At 52.8% G+C, this 20,496-nt stretch overlaps 3 protein-coding genes across 4 annotated transcripts in view; 2 read left to right on the forward strand and 1 right to left on the reverse strand.

Moving 5' to 3' along the window:
- The window catches only part of LOC145532705 (cardiotrophin-2-like), a 33,821-nt gene extending 22,008 nt beyond the window's left edge, over positions 1-11,813 (forward strand). Inside the window, exons 1-3 of one of the 2 annotated variants that reach the window (XM_081558268.1) lie at positions 4,212-4,862; positions 7,686-7,822; positions 10,458-11,813. In XM_081558268.1, coding sequence (XP_081414394.1) covers positions 4,844-4,862; positions 7,686-7,822; positions 10,458-10,925 — 624 coding nt within the window. In that variant the 5' untranslated portion in view covers positions 4,212-4,843 and the 3' untranslated portion in view covers positions 10,926-11,813. Of the gene's footprint in view, positions 1-4,211; positions 4,863-7,685; positions 7,823-10,457 lie in introns of those variants that run through there. The other variant, XM_081558269.1, reaches the window with a different exon arrangement.
- On the reverse strand, positions 11,766-15,851 carry LOC145532708 (cardiotrophin-1-like). Its single transcript, XM_081558272.1, has 2 exons — positions 14,864-15,851; positions 11,766-12,723 (listed from the first exon to the last, which is right to left on the reverse strand). The coding sequence occupies exons 1-2, from the start codon at positions 14,923-14,925 to the stop codon at positions 12,417-12,419; spliced, it is 369 nt and encodes a 122-aa protein (XP_081414398.1). The 5' UTR covers positions 14,926-15,851; the 3' UTR covers positions 11,766-12,416.
- Positions 15,852-16,273: 422 nt separating this feature from the next.
- Positions 16,274-20,496, forward strand: part of LOC145532706 (cardiotrophin-2-like) — a 33,627-nt gene continuing 29,404 nt past the window's right edge. The window contains exon 1 of the mRNA XM_081558271.1: positions 16,274-17,047. The gene's annotated coding sequence lies outside the window, so the exon portion shown is untranslated. The remainder of the gene's footprint in view (positions 17,048-20,496) is intronic.

Raw genomic sequence — 20,496 nt, forward strand, 5'->3', positions numbered from 1 at the left:
GAGATTGGGCTTAATATTGGAGTCAGAGGCTCTGGCTTGAATTCCTGTTTATTTGTTCTGAATGGGCCTCGTGATGGATCCTGCTGGATGACATAGGGTCATGATTGAGCATCCTGAAGGACAGACAGAACAGATCTCTCAGGAACATTGTTGCCAAAATCTCGGCTCTCGGTGCACCAATGCCAAACAGAAATATGGAGACAGAGTTATGGAGGAGAAAACAGAACGGCTTTATAACTATGCCAGGCACAGTAGGCTAGTGCCTCAAGAACTGCGCCCCACGCCCTCCCTGGTGAATAGGGAAAGGGTATATAGTCAGGCAGGAGTATGTGATAAGGATCAAGGCAATAACAGTCTTGTATTTTTTCTCCTGCAGTTTCAGTAGGATGGGGACAAGATTAGGGTGTGTGCAGGGTCCTAGAAGGTCTATCTCTCATCTTAATAAGCCTCTGCCTCACGTGCTGCTTCTCCTTTGATTAACAACTGTTCTGCCCTTTGGGCTTCCCTCCTAGCTCAGTTGGGAAAGAATCCGCCTGCAATGCAGGAGACCCTGTTTCAATTCCCAGGTCGGGAAGATCCCCTGGACAAAGGATAGGATACCCACTCCAGGATTCTTGGGCTTTCCTGGTGGCTCAGCTGGTAAAGAATCCTCCTACAATGTGGGAGGCCTTGTTTCAATCCCTGGGTTGTGAAGATTCCCTAGAGAAGGGAAAGGCTACCCACTCCACTATTCTGGCCTGGAGAATTCCATGGACTGTATAGTCCACGGCGTGGAAAAGAGTCGGACACGACTGAGTGATTTTCGCTTACTTACTTACTCTGTCCTTTTGAACTCAAAGAAGGTCATGGAGGCCAGAGGCCTGCCTACAAGGAATGGTGGACAAAAAGGCCTCTGGGCCCTGCAGTCCCACAGGGCCCTGCTTGGCATTAGCATTAGTGTGGCTGGTGGGAATTGGGCTCCAAGCCTGAGAATGGTGGGACACTGAGGCTTTTGCCATTGGTTGGAGGCATTACTTTGGAGGCAAGGAGCTCGAACCAGTCAAACCTAAAGCAAATCAGTCCTGAATATTCATTGGAAGGACTGATGCTAAAGCTGAAACTCCAATACTTTGGCCACCTGATGGGAAGAACTGACTCACTGGAAAAGATCCTGATGCAGGCCAAGATTGAGGGCAGGAGGAGAAGGGGATGACAGAGGATGAGATGGTTGGATGGCATCACCAACTCAATGGGCATGAATTTGAGCAAGCTTTGGGAGCTGGTGATGGACAGGGAAGTCAGGTGTGCTACAGTCCATGGCGTCGCAAAGAGTCGGACACGACTGAGTGACTGAACTGAACTGGAGGCATTATGTACCATTGCAGCAACTCTTGAGGTGCTCGGGGGTGGGGGTGTCTCATAGCAGAGATCGAGGCTCTTGGTGGGTGAAGTCAGTGAGACCCTAAGACGCCAAGATAATTTGTCTGGTCTTCAGATGAGGAAACAAACCGAGGCTTGAAGAGGTTTAAGTAACTTGCCTAAGCTAGTGATGGACAAAGGTAGGATTTTGACCCAAGTCTGAAAGAAAAGTGAAAGTGTAAGTGGCGCAGTCGTGTCTGACTCTTTGTGTACCCGTGGACTGTAGCCCCCAGGCTCCACTGTCCACGGAGTTCTCCAGGCAAGAATACTGGAATGCGTTGCCATGCACCCCTCCAGGGGATCTTCCTACCCAGGGACTGCTGACTCTTACATTGCTAGGATTTCCCAGGCATCAGCTTCCGGTGAGACTGAAACACATGGAGATACGTGGGCCTCGAGGCGGGGCAGGACAAGGCGGCAGAGCTTCTGACATCTGCCAAGACAAATGCCTTGGAAAAATGGAACTAGGCCTGGGATGGGGGTGAATTACTTCAGTGGTGAAGGGCCCCTGAAGGGTCCAGAGAGAAAGTGAAGTCCCCAAGAGGAGCAGGAGATGGTGGGGATGGGTCAGGGTGAGGCTGCCCTCTGGGCTGAGGCTCGGCCCCACGTGCGCTGCCCACATGGCAATAGCACGAGGTCGCGTGTCTGGCTCCCTCCTCCCCTCCTGCGCTCCTCTTCTTCCTCCTCCTCCTCCTACACTTCCTGGCCTGGCCCACGCCTCAGCGCACCCACTCACCGGGCCTAGTCTAATCCTCTGACATCACTGCCTGCCCAGCACAGGCCCTCCCTGGCAGCCTTGACAGCCCCCAGGCTCAAAGACCCAATTCAGGATCTCCTACCTCAGAGCACATCTCTTCCCTCAACCTCTTCCCTCCTTCAGCTCACATTTCAGATTGGTGACACCCTAGATTCAGTCCCAACCTTGGGGGGCAGCAGCCTGCGATCTGTCTTGGCCTTGCTGTGTGACTCCAGGTAAGTAGCTGCCCCTCTCTGGGCCTCAGTCTCCTTATCTAAATCTCCTCTACCCTCAGTAAAGCACATCAACCGCTTTGGCTTCCTCTCAGCACCTTGTAGCTTTGGGAAATTATTTTTTTCATGAGCTCACATGTTGGTTGTTGGGGGAACACTGGACTGTTATTCACCCTTATTATTCACCCCAGCGCCAACACGCAAGAGGGGCTCCATCCACAGCTGCTGACTAAAGGTCTGCATGGCTGAGTGAATGAACAGATGCAGCTCCTGCCTTATGGTGGGGGCTCTGGATGTGACTGTGTGTTCATAAGCGCGGATGCATGTGCACTCGTGCGTCTGGCGCTCCCTGGCAGGCTGTGTGGTATAACACAGTTGTGGGCATGTCCTCTACAGTGTCAGCTCCACAAGGGCAGGGATTTGTGTCTGACTTGTTCCCTGCTCTATCCCAGCTCTATCTGGAACAGGGACAAGCACATGGCTAGAGTCAATACATCCTTGACTGTAAAAACGTACGAAAGTGTATACACACATCTGGTGTGGGTCCACGTGCCAACCTGTGCATATAGTACAGTATAGTGTTGTCACACGGTCATGTCTGACTCTGAGACCCCATGGAGTATAACCCATCAGGCTCCTCTGTCCATGGAATTTCCAGGCAAGAATACTGGACTGGGTAGCCTTTCTCTTCTCCAGCGGATCTTCCCCACCCAGGGATCGAACCTGAGTCTGCCACCTTGGAGGCAGATTCTTTACCGTCTGAGCCACCAGGGAAGCCCAAGACATATACATGGTGATGCCCAAAGCTCAGCTTCTCTGTGCACTGGTGCCGATCAAACCTCAGAGACAAAGATCGGGGTGAAAGGGAGAAAAGGAGAGCTTTATTGCTTTGCCAGGCAAAGGAGGATACAGCAGGCTCCTGCTCTCAAAACCATGTCCCCCCTGGGGAAGCTACTGAGAAGTTTTCTAGTAAAAGGGGATGTGACCGGCTCGTGATCATTTTCCTGATGCGTTGGTGGTGTCAGCTAGAAATTAACCTGTGCAACCTTCAGGTCCAACTGGTCTGGGGTCTACATGTTTGAGGGCAGCATACCACAACTTCTCCCACCCGGAGGGGGTTTCAGTACCTGCAAAATCCTTCAAAGATATTGTTGAATGTATCTCATGATCGGGAATCAGCACCTTGCCCCAAGGCTGCTCTTGATTTTATTTCTCCCTGGTTTTACAATCCCTCTCTTCTCTAATGAACAGCTGCCCATTGGAATTCAGGGAACATCACAGAGGTTGAATGAGGCTGCTTCCTGAGGTATGAGTGAAATGGATGGTGGGTGGGTGCGTCCCTGGTGGCTCAGTGGTAAAGAATCCACTTGCCAATGTGGGACACATGGGTTCACTTCTTCATCCGGGAAGATCCCACATGCCTCAGAGTGACTAAGTCTGTGTGCCACAACTACTGAGCCCTGACTGTAGAGCCCGTGCCCTAGAGGAACAAGAGAAGCCACCGCAAGGAGAAGCCTGTGCCCTGCAACGAAGAGAAGTCCCCACTCGCTGCAACAGCAGAAAAAGCGCACGCAGCCACAAGGTCCAGCACAGACAAAAATAAATAAATAAAATTACATTAAAAATCAATTTAAAAAAACTCTTAACAATAAAAAGAAGTGAAGGACACAAAGGCCTTGAGACAAGGAGCCCCACAGGGCCCTGCACGGTATCACATGCTCCCGTGTCTAAGGGTGTGGGTGATGTTGCTTACACACCAACCCCCTGTCCCTTTTCCAAACTCCTCCAGAGCCAGGGCCTGATGCCTGGGTCCTGGTGGGGAGGAGTAGGGGCCGCCTCCTCACGAGAAACTGGATCCCAGGAGGTGCAGAAAGGCAGGGAGCAGGGCGACCCTTTCCTCCCCCGGATAATCCCCTCCCCGCCTGGGTCCCTTTCTCCCAGCACCCAGAGTTTAAGGTCAGATTTGGGGGGCTGTAGCAGACTAGGATTGGAGAAGGCAATGCCAACAGACTCCAGTACTCTTGCCTGGAAAAAACCATGGACAGAGGAGCCTGGTAGGCTGTAGTCCATGGGGTCGCTAAGACTCAGACACGACTGAGCGACTTCACTTTCACTTTTCACTTGGATGTATTGGAGAAGGAAATAGCAACCCACTCCAGTGTTTTTGCCTGGAGAATTCCAGGGCCAGGGAGCCTGGTGGGCTGCCGTCTATGGGGTCGCACAGAGTCAGACATGACTGAAGCACTTAGCAGCAGCAGCAGCAGGGAAATAGGGTGTCCCCTCAATGCCCCCTTCCTCAGCTGTCCCCTGCCTCAGGGCCTTCTGCACCTCCCCCCACATCCTGCAAGGTATGACTTTCCCTCCCACATGGGTGGCCCGAGGGCTCAGACCCAAGTATATAGCCACCTGAGGGGCAGGAGGACAGGTGTCGCAGAACCACCGAGAGACTGCAGAGAGGAAGGATCCAGGAGAGACCATGAGTTATCATCTGTTGGGTGAGTGAGGGAGACAGGGCGCGAGGGTCCTGAGACCAGGAGGGAGGGGGTACCCCCTGGGCCCTCTGGCCCATCTGACTCACGTACCTGGCTGCTCTTGCATCTGCTGGGAACCTCCAAAGCCTTACACCCAGAAGACTTCATTCATCATTCATTCATTCCAGACAGACTTCTGGAGTGCCTATTAGGTGCTAGGTAGTAGTCTAAGTGGGCTTCCCAGGTGGTGCTAGTGGTAAAGAACCTGCCTGCAATGCAGGAAACTTAAGAGACCTGGGTTTGATCTGTGATTTGGAAAGATCCCCTGGAGGAGGGCTTGGCAACCCACTCCAGGAATCCTGCCTGGAGAATCTCATGAACAGAGGCTCCTGGTGGGCTAGAGTCCACGGGGCAGCAAAGAGTTGGACACAACTGACGTGACTAAGCACACACTCACAGTGGTCTAAGTATGGGGGTTATCGTTGCTGTTTAGTTGCTAAGTCGTGTCCAACTCTTTTGTGACCCCATGGATTGTAGACCTCCAGGGCCCTCTGTCCATGGTATTCCCAGACAAGAATAGTGGAGTGGGTTGCCATTTCCTTCTCCAGGTGAACTTTCCCATTCAGGGATCAAACCCACGTTTCCCGCATTGGCAGGGACATTCTTTACCACTGAGCTGTCAGGGAAACCCAAGCACTGGGGACACGGCAGTAAAGAAACGGACAAAAAATGAGATTTCTTTCTGCAGACAGACAGGACATGTGATCATAAGTAAATTATCATGCCAGTGTGACTTCCCAGGGAGCGCTCGTGGGAAAGAATCTGCCTGCCAATGTAGAATGAGACATGGGTTCGCTCCCTGGGTCGGGAAGAACCCCTGGAGAAGGAATGGCAACCCACTCCAATATTCTTGCCTGGAGAATTCCATGGACAGAGGAGCCTGGTGGGATACAGTCCATGGGGTCGCACAGAGTCGGACACGACTGGGCACCCACACAGATGTGATAGAATTTGAATACAGTGATCCAAGTTTGTTGAATGAATGAATGGACAGGGCTTCACCTCAGGCCTTCCCTTAAATTCTGAACTTCTGGGAGATCAGGAATGGAGGCAGGGAATCTAAGGACGCCATCCTGGTCTGCCTCTCATCTCCGTCACTGCTGGTGACCTTAAGTTGTCTTTTTTTGAATTTGGCTATGCCATGTCTTAGTTGTTGCAGGTGGGATCTAGTTCCCTGACCAGGGATAGAACCTGAGCGCCGTGCATTTGCAGTGCAGATTCTTGGGCCTTGGACCACCAGGGACGTCCCCAGTGGGGCTTTTGAGTTCAGTCCTGAAGAATCAGCAGGAGAAGCCCTGGGTGGTTTTGGAAGGTGGTCCTGGCAGGGCCCAGCAAGGGCAAAGTCTGAGAAGGGGAGGCTTCAGAAAAGAGGGGCCAGGCCTTGTAGCCTACAGTGAGGACTTTAATAGTCACTGTCTTAGGTGGTAGCCATGGGTAGATTTGGACAAAGAGGGATCTAGCTGGACTTGAAGAGCTTCCAGGTGGCAGAGGGAGAAAAGAGTGGAGGCAGAGACAGCAGCGGGGAGAGAAATAGCTTCTAGATACATCTTTTGTTCATTTATGGCAGTGCCGGGTCTTCGTCGCTGTGCTCCAGCTTTCTCTAGTGGCAGTGAGTGGGGGATACTCTCGAGCTGAGGTACGTGGACTTTTCATTGCAGCGCTTTCACTTGCTGCAGGCTCTCGGCGCACAGGCTTCAATAGTTGTTTCTCCCGGACTCTAGGGCACAGGCTCAGTAGTTGTGCAAGGGGTTAATGGTTGCTCCATGGTGTGTGGGATCTTCCCAGACCAGGGATCAAACATGTGTCTCCTGCATTGGCAGTTGGAATGTTACCACTGACCCGTCAGGAAAATCCACATGTTCTAAAACTTTTCCTTGAAAATAGCAAATAGGTACAGGGAAATGTGCACAAGTCCCAAGTATATAGCTCAATAAGCTTTCACAGATTCTAGGTATACTTGTCATAAGTGCTCGGATGCAGAAACACAGACCTAGGGAGTTCCCTGGTGGTTTGGTGGTTAGGATTCTGGGGCTTTCACTGCCCAGGTTCAATCCCTGCTCAGAGAGCTGAGATCCTGCAAGCGTCACAGTGTGACCAAAAACAAACACAAAAACCCACAGACCTCGTGGCCACCTTTTAAGGACACAGCCAACAGGATTTAGTGTGGGTTGAACATAGGGAGAAGGAGAAAAGGAAGCGTCCAAGAGGACGCCATGATTTTGACGTGAGCACCCGGAAGAGTGGACATGCACTTTTCTGAGATGGGGAAGACCAGGGAAGGAGGGGAACAGGGCAGCTAGAGCTGAGCAGTGGATATTTTGACTTGAGATGCTTATTAACATCCAAGGGAAAACGTCACGTGGGAAGTTGAATACATGGGTCTGGAGGTCAGGGGAATTTTTTCTTTTTAACATTTATTTATATAAAATTGCATCTAAAAGTAAAACAATCCAAAATTATCTTATTTGGCTGGGCGGGTTCTTAGTCATTGCCACATGGAAATTCTCAGTTGTGGCATGTGGGATTAGTTCCCTGACCAGGGATTGAACCCGGGGCCTCCTGCCTTGGGAGCTCAGAGTCTTTAGCCACTGCACCATCGGAGAAATCCCAGGGGAATATTCTGGGCTAGAAATAAGCTGCTTACAGGGTGACTCTGCCCTGAGTTGCACACACAATATCGCTGTAAGCCACAAGGGTTGGATCCATAGGAGGGGCTCTTATGATGAATGAGTGAATCAGCAGGTGAGGTCAGGGACTTGGTGCTGACCTCTGATTTCTTCCTGCCAGCCCCCTTCTGCCTGCTGGCCCTGCTGCTGCCACCTCTCAGTTTGGGAGCCCCCGTCTCCACAGCTGAGTCCATCAATCAAGCCTTTAACCTGGCGCTCTACATGCAGATCCATACTTCAACCCTGATGCCGACTTACGTGAGTGACAGGGCATGAGCAGGGGGTGAGGGGAGGAGGCTCTCACCCTCCTGGCCCAGCCCTGGGGAAGGGAGGTAGAACAAGGCTGCAAGAAGGTTCCTCCATGGGTCCTGGGGTCCAGGGGCTCTGCCAGCTAGAGACACACCCACAGGAATGATGTCACTGATGCCTGGGTGACCTTGGGCAGGTCATTCCTTCTCTCCCTGTCTTAGCTTCCTCATCTGCCAAATGAGACGGTGACCGTGCCTTGGCTGACCTCTCAAGAGTGTTAGAAGATTCAAAGGAAGCACCTAGAGGGAAGTTTTTTACAGGCTCATGAGTCTTTCCATAATCACCTCCTGCCGTGTGCCTTCTTGAGCCTATGCCATGCTGGGAGATTCAGCCTCGTTATCTTACTGGCTCCTCAGATAGCTCTAAGAGGTAGAATTTTGACCTATTTTTACAGATAAGAAATCTGAGGAGGCTTCTTTAGATTTTAAAAAATTTTTATATTTCTATAGTTTCATTTATTTTTGGCTGTGCTGGATCTTTGTTATTCAGTTTGAGCTCTTCTCTAGTTTTGGAGAAGGAAATGGCAACCTATTCCAGTACTCTTGCCTGGAAAATCCCATGGACGGAGGAGCCTGTTAGGCTACAGTCCACGGGGTCCGAAAGTGTCGGACAAGACTGAGCGACGTCACTTCCCTCACTTCCCTCACTTCATACTTTATCACTGGAGAAGGAAATGGCAACCCACTCCAGTATTCTTGCCTGGAGAATCCCATGGACGGAGAAGCCTGGAGGGCCATGGTCCATGGGGTCGCAGAGAGTCGGACGCGACTGAAGTGACTGAGCACGGGGCCCATCTCTAGTCTGAGTGAGTGGTGGCTATTCTCTAGTTGTGGTGTGCAGGCTTCTCATTGCGGTGGCTTCCCTTGTCGCTGAGCGCAGGCTCTAGGCCTCGCAGGCTTCGGTAGTTGTGCCCTGCGGGCTCAGCAGTTGCGACTCCCTGGCTCTAGAGCAGAGGCTCAGTAGTTGTGGCGCACGGGCTTAGCTGATCTAGGACATGGCGGATCTTCCTGGATCAGGAACCCATGTCTCCTGCATTGGCAGCAGGATTCTCCACAAAGCCACCAGGGAAGCCCTCTTCTTGATTTTGTGACGTGGACCATTTGTAAAAGTCCTTATTGAGTTTGGTACCATACTGCTTCTGTTTTATCCTTTGGGTTTTTGGGCTGCGAGGCAAGTGAGATCTTAGCTCTTCAACCAGGGATTGCACCCACATTGCCTGCATTGGAGGGCAGAGTCTTAACCACTGGACCATGAGGGAAAGCCCAGGAAACTGAGCTTTGGAGGGGGAATCCTTCTCCTGAGGTCACAAAACTGTCTGGAAGTTCAAAGCAGCAGCCTGCTGGCTGGGTCTGACCCACAGATGTTTTGTTTAGGCCAGGCGATGCTTGTTCAAATGCTGAATATGAAAACCCGTCCAAACCAGGCACAGGGGTCCTGTGGCCTCCAGTCACCGTGCCCCACCCCCTCCCCATCTGCTTCTTCTCCAGGTGACCTGATCTACCTGGCCCCTGGAGGCCCTGGACTTTGTGAGTCTTCCACTGCCCTATATTCTAGGTCCATGTGAAGTTACCTAACCTAGTCTCTTTTTTCAAATCTAGTTTCTTTCTCGTTGGCTCTGCTGGGTCCTTGCTGCTGTGCACAGGCTTTCTGTAATTGTAGCGAGCGGGGGCTACTCTTCTTTGCGGTACTTTGGCTTCTCATTGCGGTGGCTTCTATTGTCAGGAAGCATGGGCTCTGGGATTGAGGGCTCAGGAGTTGTGGTCCCCAGGCTTAGTTGCCCCAAGGCATCGGGGATCTTTCTGGAGCATGGATGGAACCCATGTCTCCTGCTTTAGCGGGCAGATTCTTAACCACTGATTCACCAGGGAAGTCCCTTCCTCTAATTTCTAGTCTCATATCTGCCACCACCCTGTGGGTAGCTTTGAGGACCCCGAGTTTCCCCATTGGTAAAATGGGGATGTAGGACTAGGTGATCTGTCAATTACAGAATGTATTGGTGTGCACTGAAATTCTGTGGATCTAGGTTTGTGGAGGTGAGAAATTTAATGGAGAAGGCATTAACTACATAATATTATAGTTCAGTATTAATAATTGGATATTAATGATTATTTACAAATGAACAAATATTAACCACTGAAGAATGTGAATAAAAAGGAAATACGGCTTTAACCACATTGTCCATAATATATTTAGCTTGAAAATACTGTAGTAAGTAACATAATCATAGTGTTCATGATATTAATATAAATATGTCATTAGTGAATGATATTAACGCCCTCATCGTATGCCAAGTGCGAAGTGCTTTATATCTATTACATCTTGTCATCTTCACCATTACAGGGCCATGTGGGAATTACTGAAGCTGCGAATCAATGTTGCAAAACTTGTATGTGGAGAAGGCTGAATTGAAGCCTAACAGAACTGGGGCTCTGGGCTAGAACATTTCATCCAATCTCTGAGAGGCAGGGAATGGAGACTCCCTCTAGGAAGAGGCCAGTCTCCTGGAAGGCAGATGTGAATTCAGGGGCACCCTAGGGCAGCGTTTGGGTCCCCTCACTCTCATCTGTCTCTGTCTCTCATGCAGCTCCAGCACCAAGGCAGCCCCTTTAGTGATCCCGGCTTCTCAGTCCCCGGACTCACGCTCAGAACCCTCCCTCCAACGGAAATGCCCTACGGGATCTGGGAAAAACTGGAAGATCGAGTACGTCTGAGCATCACCAAGGAGGTCTTCTGGTCCTTCAGCCAGCACCTCCAGCTTGTGGAGGATGACCAGCGTGACATGAGCCCTGATAATTCCATCGTGCTCAATCAGCTTGGGGAAGCAAGACTCAAGGCCAAAGGCCTAGCGGGCAACGTGGCTGCCATCATGGCTGCCATCATACCTGGCCTTGGCCCGCTCACCCCCGAAGCAGACCCCCTCGGTTTTGTCCCCTTGGGGGAGTCGGCCTTCCATAAGAAGTTGCGAGGGTATGTGATAATCCGGGACTACGGCTTTTGGATAGACCGAGCTGTGACTTTCTTGGGTGCGCTCAAGGCCAAATACTCTCAATAGAGGAGGTGGGACTTCCTCTTAGAGGCTGCAACCTTTTCCCTTTCACAGATGATCCTTTCCTTTTTTTTTCACAAGGGATTCTTTTCTGCCTTGCTTCTTGGCTAGAAAAGAGACACATGTTGTCTAGCAGGCAGGGCTTGTGTACCACGAATTTGGAACATTTCCTGGGGACCAGGCCTCTAGTCCTTATGCCTCGGCCTTCCTGCCCAGGTCCTGTGGCCTCCCTTCCAGATCTGGGTGGGACTCCATGGATAGCATCTCATGAATTCCCATTCCAGTGGGACTGGTTGCTCACTTCCTGGTTGGAAAGAAATACCTCTTTCAAGAGGCTTCACTTACAGTCCATGGGATCACAGAGTCGGACATGACTGAGTGACACTTTTCACTTTCACCTCCCACTCGACAGGGGGAGTATAGTTGGTCCCCTTCCTGTCATTTAGGGGAGGTCCAGGGACTGCCTTCTTGTCTCTATCTACCTCACTTCGTCTATGAAGATATGGATGTCCTGAGCAACGAGGCCTCCCTTTTGCCTGGAGTTCATTTCCTCCACTACACTACCTCTCTGACTGTGGCCACTGCTCCAACTTCCCACCTTAAGGTGCTTCACTTCCTATTCAATCGATGTCTAACTCTTGAAAAGTTAAGGACTCGAGTCACATCTGTTTCTTGCTCAGGACACATCCACTTAGGGATGACAGATGGCATCCCTGGCCCAGGGCTCTCCTGAACCTCCTATTTATAGTGTGGCTTTGCCGATGGCGGGGGCAACCAGGCCATACCCCAAGGATCTTATTCTCCTGAAATGTGTCTCCCCATTTTCAACAATTATATATCCTGGTAAATTCAATGGTCTTTTTATTTTTAAACATTTTATTTCAAAAAACTTAATTGATTCTCATCAATTTTTTTTTTTTTTTTGGTCTCCATAAACCTGACTTGAGGAGAAGGGAAGGTGTAGGATTAGGGCAGAGGGAGAGGAAGGGGTGGAGGGCATCAAAGGGAGAGGGTGCAGGGCCACAAGGGGTGGGATGGGGAACGGGGAGGGCAACAGGTGGAGTGACCCTGGGGCCAGGTGGCTGAAATGTGTCTGGAGGAGCCCTTCCACCACAGGGCCAACAGGCATGTTCCTGGCCAGGAAACGACAGACAGAAGGACAGAGGCAAACAGAGTGACAGGTGTCCCTTCCTTGAGATGAGGTGGAGATATACACAGGCTCAGAGGGGGCCAAGAGGAAACAAGAGACAGGAAGACAGAGAGATGCTCAGAGAGGCAGACTCGAGCGATGGAGAAAAATCGGGGGAAGCAAGGACATGAAAGATGCGGGAAGTCCTAGAGGGAGACAGGAAGGACCCAGTGAGAAAAAGAGATGGAGAAGCGTAGAAAGAAAACAGAGAAATGCAAACAGTCGGAGGACACAGAGACGCTGACAGAGATGGGGAGAGATGGAGACGGCCAGAGAGGGGACCGTGAGCTGGGCCGCGCGCCAGGCGCTCAGGCCGGGCCCCTGGGTGCCAGGTGGCCCAGATCAGCCTCAGTGCGGCTCACCCACTCGAGGTACAGGACGCACACAAGGAAGTCCAGCACCTTGGCCGGGAAGATGGCCACGTAGGCAGTGGCGGCGGTCGCAGGTTCGCCCCGGGGCCCGGGACTCTCGGGCCCCAGCGCGGACAGCACGGCCTCCACCGCGGCGCCCGGAGACCGGACTGGCGTGCCGCGTCCTCCAAGCGCCTTGGTAGGCGCAGCGCGCGCGGTTTCACCTCGACCTGGAGGCGGCGCACGATGTCCAGCAGCGGAGGGGCTGTGGGGCAAAGAGACCAACCAGGAAAGGGTGACTGCAGGGAAAAGGGAGGGGGTGGCACAGGGGAACACAGGATGCAGCTGGTCCTACGGCTACTGGGAAAGGACCACTCTCGGGAGCCCTGGGGAGCACTAAGGATGAGGAAGGCGGGCACAACCCCATGGTTCTTGGATACCTACTGTATGCTGCGCGCCTGGCAGCAGGTACATTCTTATCCACGCTGTTTGACCTTTACAACTCAGCAAAGGAAACATTTCAGGGAGGAGGTCCCTTGAGGGTCATAGGGATTTGCTCAAGGTCACACAGTGGGTAAGACTAGCTTCAAATCCGAGACCACTCTCACAGGTGAAAAGGAGGCCAAAGAAGGCAAAGACCCATTCCTGGCTCTGGGGAGGGGGTCCAAGGGGGCCCAAGCTTTCTGTGGGTCTCTGCCTCTGAAAGTTGGGAAAAGCCTGAAGGTAGGGAGTGGGAGGGATTCTTCTGTGGACCCTAACATTGGCCCCAGCTTGAAGCTGAGGACAGAAATGGGCCTGGCGGATATGTGAACCAGCCAGTGAATGAAGGAGTGAACCTATGGCAACCTTACATGACCCTCAAGGGAGTCACCCCCAGCCCCCCAGATAGGTGCTGAGGTCAGCTGGGGAAAGGTGACCCCCTGCAGCGGGGGTAGAACTCAAGGCAGTGCACTGCCGCAGCAGGCACGACTGCTTCATGTGCCCAGGCCCACGGAACTTCTTCATGTCTGGGCAGAAGTGGCAGTCCCCGCACTCAGTTCGCACACAGGCGTGGCAGCGGCGGGCGGCGCACTCCAGCCCCCGGCCGCTCCACGACACTGGGGGCGTCAGCAACGCCGAGGACTGTGGGTGCAGGGTGACAAGGTCCAGTCCGGGGGGGAGGCCCACGGGTACCGTGGCTGGCGAGACTCCTCGCAGCTTTCCCCCCACTCCTACGCAGCCAGAGCTTGACTTCCTACCCAGGGAGACAAGGAACAAGGAGGTGCTCCTCCTGCGGAGGCTCAGGGGAACCCCCCTCCTTCTAGGCAAGGCCACCCTCTTCCTGAAGCAGCTCACCCGCCTCCCTGGGAGCCATGAGAACTAGCTTCCTGACCTCACTCCTACTCTAACACTTCTTCCATACTCCCGCGCCTGACCCAGGGAGGACGACAAGGGACACCGACAGGCACAAGGGCCTTTCCACGGACATCCCCACAGCGAAGCTCCTGGGAAAACCAGGGGCACCTTGTCTGTGGAGTCACCTGAGACAGGTCCCAACTCTTCCCCTGTTCTCCAAATGTGCTCCATGCCCGGCTCGCCCCAAGCTGAAACACCCCACATGGACCTCCCCGATCCCCACAGATTCCTGATTGCCAACTCCAGACCTCTCTCTTTTCTCTCAGAAGCTACTAACACCCAACGCCTCTTCCCCTAAAGCCTAGATGTCCTCCTCAGATTCAATGGCAACCTGCTCACCCAATCTAACCCCTGAAGATCCACCGGGCTGCCCAACTTCCCAGCGCTCAGAGACCTTCTTTGAGATGCTCTTTCAGAACCGCTCCGTGGCCCCAAGTTTCAACACTGTTCGCCACAGAGCTCCCTCTGCTCCAAGACAGCCTCCTTATGGGTCTCTCACGTTGACCTGCCCAATCTCCCACATTCCCTGCGATTCTAGAATCCAGCCTGACGTCTCCATAGAACTCAAGATGGGCTCATGGGCACCACCCCTCGCCTCCCAGATTCCCAAGCTGCTTTCCATCCCTAATTGTCTGGAATCCCTTGGGCTCCCCTTCCCAGGCAAACCAGATCGTCCAAGATCCCACACAGATTCAGCAGGCCTGGAGGGTCTCTGCATATCCAGAGTCTTCTCCCAGCTTCCCCCATTCCAGACCCATCCATGGGGGGAAAGGAGCCCTCCAGCGCTCCAGGGGAGGGGCCTTGGAGGGCTGCAAGGGCAGGCGGGGATGGGGGTCTGCAGGGGGAAGCGGGGTCTAGGAAGGAAGGCCAGTTCCCCAGGGTTGAGAGGTAACAGGAAAGAGAGCTGGAGTTGAGGAGTTTGGAGCAAAGAGAGGGTGAGGCCGGGCTGAGTATGAATGGGACTGGGAGCTGCCCAGGTCTGGGGGTGAGGACGAGCCGCATGAACCTACCTCACACGGGTCCCGGGAGCCATCTCTCCCTTCTCGGCAGCTCCCGGCGGGTCGGCGGCCATCGGCAGCGTGGGGGGGGGGGGCGGGCAGCGCGGGGCGCGGAACGCTCAGAACGCCGGGGTCCACGTTCCCCCGAGGGCGCTCGGCCCCTCCCTCCGGCGGAAGCCGCGACGACGGCGAGTGCCGATGGGGGGCGACGGGGGTGAGGCCCTCCCACAGGCTGCGGCGCGGCCCTTCCAGGGGGAGGTCCTGCTCTAGGGGGCTCAGTTCCTCACTCCTCCCAGGCCAACGGGGGCTCCTCGGGCGCAGGGTGCACAGCTTCTGCCCGGGCCCCACTCAGTACGGGGGTCCGAGTCCCAGCTCCCGTCCCCCAACCCCGCCCCGCCTCTCCACAGCGCCCCCGGCCCTTTAACTGGCCCCTTCCCAGTCCCCATTGCCCAGGGGTCCAGGGCCAGGCCTTGGACCCCCCCACCGTTTCTGGGGTTCAAACCCCGCCCACTGCCGGTTCCCGGGGAGCAGGGATCCCTGTAACCTGCTAGCCTCCCCTGGGCCCGCCCCTGGCCTGCGGCCCCCTGCGCTACTGCTACGGGGCGAGCATAGGGGCTGAAGGAAGCTGCTGGGCTCCGGCCCCCCCAGCCTGCGCGCGCCCCAGACCTCTCCCTCTCCCCCCAGCGTGCGACCCCCGGGAGATGGACATTTAAATAAAATTTGAATAAATCCCCTTCCTCAAGCTGGAGGCTGGAAGGAAAGGATGGAAGGGGGCAGGAAAGCGGGGAGGGGGCAATAGCCGTGCCTCAGCCACTCTGGTCCGCCGACCCAGCGCTGCTTCGGCCCGGGGCCCTGGCCGCCCCTCTCATCCCTCCTGAGCTCCTTCCTCTTTCCTCCTCCCCTCCCCTCGCCTCCCCTCGCCTGGCCTCCGCTCCCCTCGCCTCGCCTCATCCTCCTCCTCCTCCTCCTCCTCCTCCTCCTCTTTACTCCCTCCTTCTCCCAGTGGAACCCCGCCCCTGCCCCCTCCTTCCCCACCACCTCCACTTTTCAGGACTAACATGCGCACGGCATGACGGAAGTAGTAGTCCGTCGGGCGACCGTGCTACCGTGGGATCAAAGGGATCCTGGGGTCAGCGGGAACTACACACAAGATGGCGGTGGACGTGCCAAGCCGGGAGTGGAGAATGCCGGGAGTTATAGTCCGGTTGCCCCAAGGCACCGGGTTGCAGAGCATCGAGGCGTGGGAACGATGACTACCAGCAAGATGGCCTTCTGCCCCGGCCAGACCTCCTTCCCAGTCACTCACAGGCCCTCCTGTCCACAACCCTCCGCGGGTGTGGTACCTGAGGGGAGTCGCAGTCCATCTGCTGCCTTCCCGCTGCCATTTCTACTTTTCAGGAACAATGGAAAGGAACGAGGACTACAAGCAAGATGGCGAAAGAGGGGCGGACACCAGACTATTAGTCCATCTTATGAGGTGCGATGGGAATAGTAGTTTCCTAGCCTTCTAGAGTTCCTTAAGAATGGCAGGACCAAGAGTATAAGGAGACGACCATACGAATGGCAGGCAACCTAGCCTCTCGCGGTCGCCTGACTCTACCACCTTGGCACCTCGCCCACCTGTAACATCGAAATTCCCCTCTTGTTGGCGTAAAGCTTGAGGAGAGTTGCAGTCTTCCCGGCTCCCTTCTATCCTTTTCCACCAGACAATGGAAGGGGAAAGGGGCGGGGTCTACCACCACAGATGGCCCCTGGAGGAAAGGGGAGACGGTGACCTGGGACTTGTACTTCATGCGCTAAGGCTACTCCCTGTGGAAACAGGAGAAAAGACTACAAGAAACGTGGCGGCCTAGCACATCCTCTGCGCCAGTGCCTCCTGGGGGACCTAGTCCCCTCCGTAGCTCAACAGAGAAAGGACGTGGGCTGTTGAAATGTGCATCACCACCGACAGTCCAAATTGAGAACGGACGGAAACGGAGAGTCTCTTTCCTTCTCTCCTCGCCACCCGCTTCTGACGACCTACCGGGAAATGTACTCTCATGGCTTCACTCGCTAGTGGAGGGGAAGAATTTCTGTCGCCAGTGGGGATCAATGCGGGTGAGGGAGAAAAGACGTCCGAGAGATTCAGGAATCTGTAATATCCGCCTCCCCGTGTGGCGAGGACTTCATCTGTCAGGGGAAGGCTCTTCAAGGAAGGTAACAGTAATCAGTATTGTGGCGACAAGGGAGGCGCGGTTGTTGGCGAAAGTAGTGTGACGCTGTTGTCCCTTGGAAAGCTTTGGCGCCTCCCACCTGATGCTTGTTCCCCCAAACCTCAGAGAATCGGTAGCTTCCAAGTCAGGAGAGCACCAGGGAAAAGGCTCTGGAGTCATACGAAATCCCCACCCCTCCTTGGAAAGTCACCAAACCTCGATTTTTCTCATCTGAAAAATGGGGATAAGGATACCTACCTCGAAGCAGAGTGTTAAGACAATGTTCGCGAAAATGCCCACCTTCAGGGCCTGACACAGGGCACGTGTTGGTAGTCCCTTTCTCAGGGTCCTTCCAGCCCTGCTGTTTTGGGATCCCAGGTGTCCATCATGCCGGAAGGAGTTAGCTCCTGGGAGAAGAAAACTGTGCCAGGCAGTCTACCCCATCTTGAGCCGCACCCCCTCCTCCCCCGCCCCTCATCTGGGTCCTTCGGTGTCCACTACCGGTTACTGCTCCTAGGGGGCGCCCATTCTCCGTTTGCCTGAGATGCAACAACCTGATCCGATTCCTCAAGCTGAAGTTGTGGGCGCTACAAATTGCCCACCCAGTCTTGGAGGCACCCCTGCCCCCTCGCCAGGACCCCACCCCCTCCCCGCTAGACACCTCAGCTGCCGAGGCAAACGGGCCTGCTTTCTACCAGTGTACCTTCTCACCGTGCCTTAATCTTCCTCCTCTGCCTGCAAAACTATTCACTCTTGACCCCTGTGCTTCCCCCTCTTTTCTGTGCCTTGCGGACGATATGGTGAGTGTGCTTTTTCTGGCAGGGAATCCAACGCAGGCTGGCGGGTGTGATGTGATGTCCTAAGTGTGCAGGGACTGGCCTCAGGATGAACTGAGAGGCTGCTTCTAGCTCACAGTGTGTTTGGGAAATCCTTGACTCCCGGAAGATTGTTTCCTCTTTGGCCTCAGTGCTTTAGTTTGGGTTTGCATGATTCCGCAGGGATTTTTCTGGAGCCAGTCCCTCTACCTATTAGGTTCTTCCCTTCCACCCTTCTCACCGCTGCACCCAGTTAAATATTCATCTTTCAAGTTTGTGTCTCAACGAAGCTTTCATGTGTGTAATTCCCAGATGAGAGTCATTTGACTCTTCTTCTAGATATAAACTTTATGAAGGCTCCGTGTCTCATGTGCTTTCAGCATCTCATTTGATCCTGGTAAGAATCCTGTTTACGATCTCATTTTATAGATGAGGAAACTGGGAATGAATGAGTGATAAAGCTAGGACTCAGAGCTTCTCTGGCGGTCTGTCTAGTGGTAAGGAATTCGCCTGCTAATGCAAGAGACCCGGGTTTCAACCCTGGTCTGGGAAGATCCCACATAATGCAGAGAAACAAAGCCCGTGCGCCAGAACTTCCGAGCCCAGGCACCTAGAGCCTGTGCTCCCTTACCAAAAGAAGCTACCCCAACGAGAAGCCTGCCCACCCCAACAAAGAGTAGCCCGTGCCACAACTGGAGAAAGCCTGCATGCAGCAATAAAGACCCAGCACAGCCAAAAATAAATAATACACAAATAAATGAAATAAAGTATAGAAAGGAATGTAAAATTATGAGGAAAAATAATTAGTATCATAAAATGATTTTTTCTAAAATAGCTAGGATTCCCAAGGCCTCAGAGCCCATCTTCAGAGCTATAGCATCTGCCAGTTGATCATGTCCAGCCTCTGTGTGTTACATTTGGCAGAGCAACCACACATTTCTTTCACTTGGAATCCAGCAACACTGAGTCTGCATTCTTTGTATCCTTGAACAAGAAACAGCTGTTGCAGAATTGTGGCTGCCCCTTTTGGATAAGACAAGTACTCGCCAGAAACGCCCAGTCTTAATCCAGCTTGCTTCAGTCCTAGCAGAAGCACTACTGGCCCCACTTCATTAAATGAGACCCAAACATAAACCTACTGAAGGTCAAGGCGATTTCTTACACTCTATAGAGCACTTCAGGGCCAGATGGTGTGCCTGCACCCCTAGCTGGCTGGATAGAGAGATGGCTGAGTGTGACTGCATACAGAGATAGAGGAGAACTTTTGCTTTTCACTTTATAACGTACTCTGCTGTTTGACATTTTTACCATGAGCAGATATTATTTGTATATACTTAAGGAAAGGCTAATAGAGTTCTGCCAAGAGAATGCACTGGTCATAGCAAACACCCTCTTCCAACAACACGAAAGAAGACTCTACACATGGACAGCACCAGATGGTTGACACTGAAATCAGATTGATTCTATTCTTTGCAGCCAAAGATGGAGAAGCTCTATCCAGTCAGCAAAACCAGACTGGGAGGTGACTGTGGCTCGGGTCATGAACTCCTTCTTGCCAAATTCAGACTGAAATTGAAGAAAGTGGAGAAAAACCACTAGACCGTTCAGGTATGACCTCAATCAAATCCCTTATGACTACACAGTGGAAGTGAGAAATAGATTTAAGGGACTAGATCTGGTAGAGTGCCTGATGAACTGTGGGTGGAGCTTTGTGACACTGTACAGAAGACAGGAATCAAGACCATCCCCAAGAAAAAGAAATGCAAACAAGCAAAATGGCTGGCTGAGGAGGCCTTACAAATAGCTATGAAAAGACGGGAAGCGAAAAGCATCGGAGAAAAGGAAAGATATACCCATTTGAACGCAGAGTTCCAAAGAAAAGCAAAGCGAGATAAGAAAGCCTTCCTCAGTGATCAATGCAAAGAAATAGAGGAAAACAATAGAATGGGAAAGACTAGACATCTCTTTAAGAAAATTAGAGATGCGAAGGGAACATTTCATGCAAAGATGGACTCGATAAAGGACAGAAATGGTATGGACCTAACAGAAGCAGAAGCTACTAAGAAGAGGCGGCAAGAATACACAGAAAATCTGTACAAAAAAGATCTTCAGGACCCAGATAATCACGATGGTGTGATCACTCACCTAGAGCCAGACATCCTGGAATGTGAAGTCAAGTGGGCCTTAGAAAGCATCACTACGAACAAAGCTAGTGGAGGTGATGGAATTCCAGTGGAGCTATTTCAAATCGTAAAAGATGACGGTGTGAAAGTGTTGCACTCAATATGCAAGCAAATATGGAAAACTCAGCAGTGGCCACAGGACTGGAAAAGGTCAGTTTTCATTCCAATCCCAAAGAAAGGCAATGGCAAAGAATGCTCAAACTACCACACAATTGCACTCATCTCACATGCTACTAAAGTAATGCTTAAGATTCTCCAAGCCAGGCTTCAGCAATACATGAACTGTGAACTTCCAGATGTTCAAGCTGCTTTTAGAAAAGGCAGAGGAACCAGAGATCAAATTGCCAACATCCGCTGGATCGTCGAAGAAGCAAGAGAGTTCCAGAAAAACATCTACCTCTGCTTTATCGACAATGCCAAAGCCTTTGACGGTGTGGATCACAATAAACTGTGGA

The sequence above is a fragment of the Giraffa tippelskirchi genome, chromosome 13, assembly GCF_054371585.1.
Source record: "Giraffa tippelskirchi isolate mGirTip1 chromosome 13, T2T-mGirTip1v1.2.pri, whole genome shotgun sequence".
Taxonomy (NCBI): Eukaryota; Metazoa; Chordata; class Mammalia; order Artiodactyla; family Giraffidae; genus Giraffa; species Giraffa tippelskirchi.